At 40.5% G+C, this 10,485-nt stretch overlaps 1 protein-coding gene across 1 annotated transcript; it reads right to left on the reverse strand.

The window, feature by feature from the left end:
* Positions 1 to 399: 399 nt before the first annotated feature.
* LOC133919221 (ultraviolet-B receptor UVR8-like) lies at positions 400 to 4,135 on the reverse strand. The gene is made up of 6 exons (XM_062363548.1): positions 4,016 to 4,135; positions 2,809 to 3,095; positions 2,393 to 2,730; positions 1,923 to 2,324; positions 1,206 to 1,554; positions 400 to 816 (listed from the first exon to the last, which is right to left on the reverse strand). Exons 2-6 carry the CDS (start codon positions 3,043 to 3,045, stop codon positions 547 to 549), a joined length of 1,596 nt encoding a protein of 531 aa, XP_062219532.1. The 5' UTR covers positions 3,046 to 3,095; positions 4,016 to 4,135; the 3' UTR covers positions 400 to 546.
* Positions 4,136 to 10,485: the final 6,350 nt, after the last annotated feature.

Genomic DNA, 10,485 nt, shown 5'->3' on the forward strand with positions numbered 1-10,485 from the left:
TCAGTGCGCGAAGGGGTGGCCACGCGGTGGGATGAGCCTACACAGGTCACACAAACGAGTGCCGTACTGCCGTGCGACGTGTGGTCGGCCCGCGCATCTCTCCCGCAAGAGAACGGACGGCCCTAGGCTGGACGAGCACATCAGCTGTGGGACGGCGCGGGCGTCTCCTTGGGCGTGCAACATCCCTCCCGATCAAGCAGGTCTAAGCCGTATCGCCGTGGTCAGTTTTCCGAAGCTCAGCTCTGCGATCTCTATCTATTCTTTCCAACCCTCCTTTGTAAAACAATGGTGTGGTACTAGTGCAATGTAATGGCATAGGACAGAGCCTACGATTTGTGCACAACATGAACACTGGATGTAATGGCAGACTATCAAAGTTCAATCCGGGCAAGTCTACACTAATCCAGAAATAGGCATCCACGTACCACCAAGAACTTTCTTCTTGCCTCAAAATAGTTCAGATAAACCAACACAAAGTCTCCCTAATATTTACACCCTTCCATGAGCTGCACGCTTACCAATGCTCTGAAGGTGCCATCGTAAGAACTAGTCGAGATCGATGGGAACATGCATTGGGATGCTCACTCCTTCTAGACCCTCGACAAGCTTCACGCCGAGCTGGCCTCTGATCCCTCCTCCAAACGCGTACAGGCTGCCGGATTCCGTCAGCGCGAACGTGTGCGAGTGCCCCATGTCCGAGTGAAGCCAGTAGGAGCCGTTCGCGGGGCTGATCTGCACGACCTTCCTGTTCAACGCCTTGAGAGAATCAACTAAGGTTGGGGTCGAGAAATCTGGATTCTCCGCTTCATCGTCCTCCTGACAACAACAATAGATGTCTCAGAACAATGATCGAGATGAAACATAACGTCAGTTCACATGATTAATATGAATCTGCCAAGATCATAGGTTATTATTACTATTTCAGCCCATTTTCTGCCAAGAGCATACAGATGGTAATAACTGGATCAAATCTAGTCAGGTTCTGTGGTCTGTCAAAACTCAAGACCACCCAATTTGAACCTTCCATTACAGTAAACGGGTCAGTTTAAAAATGTCTCGATTTTATTTATCTTATTGGTGCGGAAGACAGACGTTATACTTCCATTATCTAAAAAATATCTCGATTTTATTGTGTGATATACTAGTTTGATATGCGATCGCGATATCTTCATCAAATATATATAAATAAGGGAGAGTGATCGAACCTGTAAACCGGATCCAAAGGAGTACACGTCCCCATTATCTGCGACGACAAAGGTGGTGTATTCACCAGTGGACAGATGAACAGCCTTCACCTTGCTCAACCCTTCTACTACTGTGGGGACTGCCCTGTGTTCCTCATCACCATGTCCCAAACAACCTTTGTAGCCCCACCCCCAGGTGCACACACGCCCGTCATCACCTAGGACTGCAGCATGCCAAGTGCCAGCTGCAATCGAAACCGGCTTAAAGCTCAAGGACTGAAAATGTTCAATCAGCTTGGGGATGCCCTTATTACTTCTGCATCCATGCCCAAGCTTGCCTCCTAAACCACAACCTACAGAATACACAGACCTGCATATCGGCATGGGCTGTTAAAACTTCCAAGCACAAAAAAAAAGTTTCACGATCAATCATGGATTAAATTTTTTATCATCATCACAGAATGAAAACCCCAAATTCGAAGAAGTACGTGACCTCTGGTTCCGTCTGTAGATTTTTCTTAACCAAATAATCCTACTGGCTAGTTATGATATCCAAAATTCTTAAGCATTAGCACGTGTTACTCAAATTTGACGCATAAATTGCATGAATTTTTTTTCCTGAAGTTACACGCAACATCAAGGAGAACATTTCTTTTTTCATTAAGAAAAGGACTCTAGAACATATAAGATCGTGATAATATCACTCAGGAAAAAATGGACACAGGAGCAGAACCTTACATTCCGTTCGGCTGGTAGGCCAACATAAGGAGATAGCAATTTCCCGCGGAAATATGCGCAACAGGAATATCCTCAAGTCCAGAGAGAAGACGAGGCACCACATCTGAAGGATCTGAACTATGTCCAAGCCTCTCGGTTTGCCCCCATGAGAAAGTGTAGACTTGACCCTCTCTAGACAGAACTGCAGAGAAGTAACCCCCTATGGCTGCTTGAACTACAAACACACCCTTCAGTGACTCCATTATCTTAGGAGTTGTAATCTGACTAGTATGAGCAGCCTCAACGGATTCAGCCCCTCGAAAACTATCCTTGCCAAATGCATAGACACTTCCTGTGTCACTGACAAGCATTGTCCGTCTAGATCCAACTGCAGCTTGTATGATTCTTATGCCTTGCAGAGACCTAACAAGAAGGTGACAGTTCATGACATTTGTGAACAGTCATATTTCTGAGAAAAAATGACGGATTACCTAATAAGACATGGCTTGTATCGGTCCTCTGTATCCGCAAGGCCAAGCTGACCAGAGCAGTTGGCCCCAAATGAGTATACATCTCCATTTGTGGTGATAACAATACTATGGCCTGGCCCGGCAATCACCTGAGAACCATTCTTCTCTCTAATCAAAATGTACCTAAGAACAAGCTTCCAAGAGCCTCCACAACATTGTTTCAGATACTCCTTTTCTTCTTGCTTCATCAGCTTAATCATGGTCCTTTTCTGGCACATATCAAATGCTGCAAGCTCTGGAAGCGACAACGCAAAGTTTGGTGCAAAATGTGCAGGTTTACAGAAAAATGTACATGTAGCCTGACATGACAGAGAGGGTCATCAGTAGCAGAGTCTGTTAAAACAAAGTAAAGAATTGAGTGTAGTTGTATGACTTGCCTCCAGAGCGGCGAGATCTTTCGGCTCCAGATCACAGGCCGAGAGCACATGGAGGACAATGGAGGGGCTCACAGCAAGGGGGAATTCGCCTGGGATTCCATCCCCATAGCAATGGCGCTGTGAGCGTTCTAGTACTGTTCGCATTGGAGATGAATGGGAGGTTGACTCATCAGCAATGCTGTCGAATTGCATCACTGGTGAGGTTCCACTAGCAGCTGCATCCATCGGGCACTGCATGATTCTTGCAGTGCCGTCGCAATATAGATCGATGTAGCAGAGAACTCAGTCTGATAAGAAAGACAAATGGCAGTTAGTCTGTTGCACTTTTGACATACAGATTGAGCAGCATACCAACTTCAGAGTAAAGTGAAAGTGCACAGAAGTTTAACAAAGAAGTTACAACAGCAGCAGCAACAGCAAGGAATTAGACGACCACATTCCCAGTTCTAATTCTTCTAAGTTGTTGTCTCCAAAAGACAGGCTGGTCATGCTACAATTCAGAAATCCCTCAAACAGACCTTACGGGTTTAAGAATGTGCAGCAAATTAGCAGAGAAAATGGCATGGGATTTTCCTTCAAGAGTTCACCAATCAAATCTTGAGTACTTGACCAGCAAATTAGCAGCAGATTGAACTGCGAAGCACAAGACATACGCAGGAGTAAGAGAGAAAGGAAAAAAAACACGTTCATCCATTGACCATCGATCACATCTCCAAATCAAGATGGATGCAGATCAGTCCCCACACACAGGGTTTTTTGCTCGACATCTCCAACTCAGCGCACAAGCTGGGAAAAACAACGAAGTGAAACAAGATGATCCGTGATCATCACGACACAAAATCCACATCCAGGTCACAAAATCCCATCTTTAAGACACCAAACACCTCGATTCCCTCCCCAGCACCCAAATCCCCAACCCCGCACACCACCATCGCCACCGAAGAAAAATAGGAGGAACCAGCTAAGACCTCCAGAAACCATGAAAAGAACCTTCCTTTCCCACCAGATCGACCTGGCACGGCCAGATAACCGATCCGATCTCATCAGATCCCCCCCAAAACCCCTTATCCCCACTGTATCTGCACACCAGAATAACGCAAAACCCCCCAGGAATTCCAAATCGCGGGAGAAAATCAAGGGGGGCGAAGCAGGAACATCGAGATCGCATGGAATTAAGCGAGGCGCAGGTCCGATCGAGTCGTCGTACTAGGATTTATCCGATGGACTGGTTCGTCCGATCCTCGCAGGCTGCCGCGTTGCAACCTCGGGAATTGGGTGGGGTGGGGAGCGGTGGCGAGGTGTCGGGCCTTGGAAGTTGGTTAGAAAGGGGACGGTGGAAGTGTCGCCACCATATATATAGGCGCATCGGTTGGCGCCACGTCAGCGTCGTCAGTCTCCTCCCCCGGCATTCATTTGATAGCGAATTTAAATTCTTCTCGCTCGGAGATGAACATTTGATCCCGCGTAAACACCGAAGCCTGCATCATGATCTGCTCTCAAATACAACCGCATTCGACACCTGGGATCCAGATTTACTAATGAGTTTGTTTGGATCTTTTAAACAAGTTTTAATCAAATCTTAACAAAAACGTTGTTTGGATATTCTGACAAACTCAAGGATATCTGAAACCAGCAGTTATCCCTGAACTCATAATACTGTGTGTTTCAGTGGCAACCAAATATGAATTTCACATAGACTCCGCGGAAGCTTCAGCGCAAATAGTTGCATTCCTATTAAATAAAACTTTCTAAGTTCCATAGGGGTTGAATTCGATCACGAGCCGGTCATGAACGTCAATGCTTGCTTTATCTGTGCAAGCAAAAACATCACTAAAGGTAAGGTCAAATGGCTAAGTTGCCGAAAAGAAAAGGTCGAAGGCTAAGTGAGAATCTAAAGTTTTGATATGCCCGACCAATCTCTTGAAGAGTCAAAACATTAGTTGCTCCTGTGCGTAAGTAAATGTCTAGTCGTCTAGAGTACCAAGCTCCTTTCCATGTCTGGCAGGAGTTGACAACGTGTGTTCATAGTTTTATAACCCCTTCAGTGAAAAAAAAACGATGTTTTGGAACTGTGAGGTGAACTTTTCTAAACTTTAATTTTGGGTATTGATGGTTCCAGGGAAATTAGCGCGCATCTCAAACTCACGAATTTTTCGCGGTTCCTACAGAAATAATATTGTTTCATGTGAAATTCACGTGAGATCTCTAACTAAGTATGTGACCACCTCTTTAGAAAAAGGAGCAGTGAGGATTTGCTCGAAGCCAAGTGGGTTCTCACTTTTGTTTAGAATGGTGCTACTGCTCGCGAGACTTCATACGATGCAGTATATTGGCCCTACGCCATCTTACTTTTCTTTTTTCCTCCGAAAGGATGCTGCATTGACATCTTTCTTTCTTGGTGGACATACACTAACGATCACAATGTTTGTTTTAGGTCCATCAACATGCCCGTCGCTTTCGTCCAAAGAAGGCGCAAATGGGTGCTCGCAGCTCGTTGATCCCTGCATGTTGACACCGCACCAAAGTCTAAAGATAATCCATGACGGCGGCGTCATCGTCATCAAACTTTTTTATTTTTATATTTCTTAAATCAGAAAATTATGAAAATAGGTGTTCATTTTTTTGAAAAAGATATATGTCGCTCTTCCAACGAACGACAAGTTTTTTAAAAATGAACTCAGATGATAGGTTAAAAAATAAAAATATAACATTCCAATGCTCTCAAAAATTAAAATAGTCATTAAAAATTCTAAAAATCATTTATGGTGTAGAGTATGATATAATATAGCCTCCAAAAAAATCAACTAAAACAAATACTTATACATTGAGAAAAAAAAAGATAACTTTCATTATACAAAGTTTGTCAGGATATGTACAATAAAATTTGTCTTTTATTTTTTTATTATACCTATCATATTTTTGTCTGAATTTTTTGAAGATCTAGAATATAGTATCTTATACATCACAATTTTTTTAAAAAAATCATGATAATTTCTATAGTGTGTTGAATTTTGAGAACAATGAAACATAGTATTTTTTTACACCTGTCGCAAGTCTTGTCACCCTTCTAACAATTTTTCTATTTACCATCATCGCGACCTTTTAATCGCAGGCCACGGACAGGCGGCCCATCAATCACCCAGAGTCATTAAAACTGGACGGCCTGGGCAAATGGCACGGCCCGCGCAGGATCGAGATGAATCCCACCGGGGCTTTCCCAGCCTCAAAACCGATGGCAGGATGCCAGGATGCGTTTTTTCTATTTTGAAAATAAAAAAATTACAAAACTAGGTGTCCTTTTTTAAAAATTTGCAAAAAAGCTATGGTCTCACATGTCGTCCTTCCGATGGATGATAAGTTAATAAAAATAAAAATACAACATTCTAATGCTCTTCTAATTCAAAATACTATAGAAATAGTCATAAACTTTTTGAAAAACAAGTATGTTATAGAGAATACTATAATTTAGCTCAAAAAAATTCAACTTAAATAATTAATTTTACAATGAGAAACAGAAAAAGACAAATTTCATATTTTTATCTGAATTTTTTTAGAGCTAGATCCTAGTATTCTCTACACCACCAATTTTGTTTAGAATTTTTTATGATCATTTCAATATTATTTTGAATTTTGAGAGCAATGAGACGTAATATTTTATATTTTTAATCTTTAACCCGTTAGAAATACGACATTAGCTTATTTTTACAATTTTTTTAAATGGACGTCAAGTTTGTAGTTTTTTTATTTTTTGAAATAAAAATAAAAAAGCTCGCAGGATCCGCGTCTCTCAGGCTACTACCACCCGAGCCTAACCAGCTGATTCGAGCACGTCAGGTTCACCGGGCCCAAATGCCACGCGCGCCCGTTTTTGAATAACAAAACTGATAATTCTTCTCTCCCCTTCCCTCCTCTCCGGTAGGACTTTGCCAATCCGCCACTTCTCTCTCCTTCTCACCTTGTCACATCTCAATTTCTCATCATATTATTAAGCATAATTTAGTATTATAAATATTATATTTAAATGTTAAGTATTATGGTTTGTTTGTTATTTTAATTGGTGGCTTGGCTTTTACTATATGTTATAAAACTAACCGACGTTAGCGCTTTTAGTGAATCTAATTTGATTGGGTTCATCACATTTTGTTTTAGAGGCATAAATTTTTTTAGAATTTTGGAGTCACCTCTCTTGAGTGAACAAAAGGGGAGGAAAAAATGAGGAGGAATAGAAATAATTTTCAACTCAAATGGACTTGAAACACTAGCAAGTGGGGGGCACTTAGGCTTGGCTGGCCCACACCCCCTCCTATCTCTTCACTTGCAGCCCCACCCTCCCCCTCACTCTCCCCCACACCCACTCTCTCTCTTTTCCAACTAGCCAAAGAGCAAGAGCTGCAGCACCCTCTTCCCTCTCCCTCAAATTCTCTATTTCCTCACCCAGAATCCCACTCAAGAGTAAGGATTCAAGGTATGCATACTATACCACCGCATTTCTCACCTCTCTAGCTCTCTATCCATTCAATTTGTTCTTGCATGCATAAAGTTTTGAAGAATTTGCAATCAATTTTGTCACCTCCTTTCTCTAAAAATTTCAGCAGCTTAGTTACTCTTCTTCGGGCTTTTTCCTCCGGACCCTTCCCCCAACTGATAGTCTCAAACCTTGGTAAGGATATTGGGTAAATCTCCTAGGTACCCATAGGGAGAATGCACGTTTTTAGTTCGGTTTTGGGTAGATTTTTGAGCTGCGAACGTGTGGTTGCGAAACGTCATTTGTTCGTGTTGAAATGGAGTAAATTTGAGGAGTTTGGATACGATAGAGCTAGTGATTTGTGCTTGTGAAGTGGGTAATTTAGGTATAGAATCCTTGCATTAATTTCAAACATGTTTATCTTTAATTTAGAGAGATATGTAAGTCGAATCGGTCGAAAAATCGTTGAAAAACTCGTGTTCTACTATAACCTGGAGGTTCCGGATTAATCCAAGCAATTTTAATAGAGGAACTAACTCGGAGGTTTACACGGAGGTTCCGAGTTCATCAGACATTTTTGTTTTTTGTTTACTTTGCAAATAGCTTATAAATTTTATAGTTAATTCATACGAACTCTAAAAAAATCATCAGACTAGTTGCGTTATCTTCGTATGAGTATAAATTACATGTTAAAAATTTTAGAACTCAAGTAACACTTTTTTATAATTAATTTATTATTTAAATGTGTTTTGGCTTAATTAAATCATAGTTAATTAATGTGATGTTCTAAAATTATGAAACTATTTGGATAATTCATGTTATGATCAATTCTACCTAGGAAAAATATACTTTGGTATGAAAGTATTGTTTAAATTGCGAAGCTCTTTTAATCTTGATAGCTAGCTCAATTACGGTCTTTTTTTAACATACCTTAAATAAATCTTTTATACCACGAGTTTTTGTACTTCAATTCATATGATTCTTGTTGCATCATATTCTTTACTCAGTACCTCATCGCCCGTTATATTTTCATGGTATTTGGTATATGTATCATAGCATTTCATCACTTTAATTGTGATATATCATTCTTTCTTTTAGCGATCAATGAACCGGAGAGCGACAGGAGTATTCTTGAGGTGAAACCTGATTGTGATATTGTGTGTGAAACACTTGAGCAAGGAAAGCATCTAAGCATGTTGCACTCATTACTTTAGATCATATGTTGTCTTTAATTTGATAAAGTGTGTTATATATATGTCACGCATCATAGTTAGTCGAGGTTGGATTTTTAGGAGTAGATCCTAATTGTTGCATTACCCTTCCTTGATATTATCATCCTTTGATCCATTGAAACCCCAGGGAATAACACTTAACGATTTACTTTAAAATGAATATGATATGCTTAGCAAGGCTTAGGTCATCATTAGAAGTCGAGCGGTGTATCTAATTTAAAATGAATATGTTATGCTTAGCGAAGCTTAGGTCATCGGTAGAAGTCAAGCGGTGGTTCGATCATCATTTGCGAGCTTAGAGCTTACTTTTGTTTACAAATATAATGATGATGATATGATGTGTAAGTCAGTGAAGATGAGATGAGATTCGGGTGGGCAATAGAGATGGCTTGAGAAGGGAGTCTAGGATGCTATAGGTCTGCTTGAATTGCTTAAGGACCGGTTGTTGTTGTAGTTGGCTTTGGCACTTTCCGTACTTACCATATGTCAATATAATAGTAGGATAAGCTGAATACGTTTTATAGCTATAACATAACCATACGTCGATATAATAATAAGATAAGCTGAATACATTTTATAACTGTAACATTTTTGCTTGTGAGCCTATGGTGTCATGATCATAATAGGCTTGTAGAGGTAACGTCGTAAAAGTGTTATGTACATAATAGGCTTGTAGAGGTATCTAGTTTGTTCGGAGAATAGTTCTAACTACCTCCATATCTTTAGGCGTAACTAGGGTGCTCCAAAAGTAGCCCTAGTGCACCTTTGTACCTATATGTGCATGGTCAAACGGTCAGGACTTAATTGAAAAAAGTTAACACGGGTACCCTTCTTGTGTGCACTTTAGTGGGTGACACAAGTCGAATGGTCCTCATATCGTGTGGGTAAGATGTACCCTGCAGGCTATAAGATCAATTTGAATTATCGTACTCTTGATTATGAGCATGCTTCTATCCATTTACATCAATCTTAGAGTTTCGTTATTAGTATGTTGTGATGGAATGCTATGACATAGCTGGTGATGTTGATGAAGAGTTGATATGGTACAAGTTACAGCTTTGTTATGTTGATGATCTCAGGATACAAGGGTGTTTTGGTTAGGTGTAGATGCTTACATTTGAGTCCAAATCATTTTTGCAAATGAAGCTACTCAACCTTTGTGGTCGAGTCCTTGCTAATTATCCATATGTATTCTCCTTGGAGTCGGGCTATCTATAAGTGTCCATTATGAATTAAATCTTGCGAGTACCTTCACACTCACATACTTTATTTGCGTTTTAGGTGAGAAAGAACTAGTATTTGGCTACTTTGCGCCTACCGATATTGGCGATGGGCAAGAGAAATATCATTCTACTCGAGTAACTACTCTAACAAATATTTGGGTTATGTATTTTATTGTAAAATTTAATCTACTTAAAGACTTGTAACTTAATTTAATTACTCGCTCTTTATTATGTCACTCTTTGTGGATAATCTTGGAAGTAAACATATGCTAGGACTACCGGAATGATATTTCGATTAATTATTGTGGGTGTGATTATAGAAAATAATCGTCCTAATAGTTAGCTTGAATACTATTTGGACGGTTCTTCATAGCCTCTCCTCTTACTTTATTTTCTTTTTTCCCCTCCTCTTTTTTTTTCTGAAGTGAGTAGCAACAGATGGCCGAGTGATACAACTACTGAGCGCGCTTGCACCTTTTATAGCCCAACCTCTAGCCCGTTAGAAGGATGAGAGTTAGGTGACCATTGCGCACCACCTACCTCCCACCCTTCAAACAGGCATAAAGTTGGTTCGCCTCAGTGGCAGTCAAGGGCCAACGTGGCATCATCTCGCCTTTTGTTTGGCAGGAAGAAAAATCCAATACACATAAGACTTTTTTCTCAGGAAAATTTGAATGTAAATGATGAATTTGGGATGTCATGCCCCACAAGTTAGTTGCCCAATTGCCCAATCAAATGATGATTTTTTAACTTTCTA

Source organism: Phragmites australis, chromosome 5 (genome assembly GCF_958298935.1).
Source record: "Phragmites australis chromosome 5, lpPhrAust1.1, whole genome shotgun sequence".
NCBI classification, from domain to species: Eukaryota; Viridiplantae; Streptophyta; class Magnoliopsida; order Poales; family Poaceae; genus Phragmites; species Phragmites australis.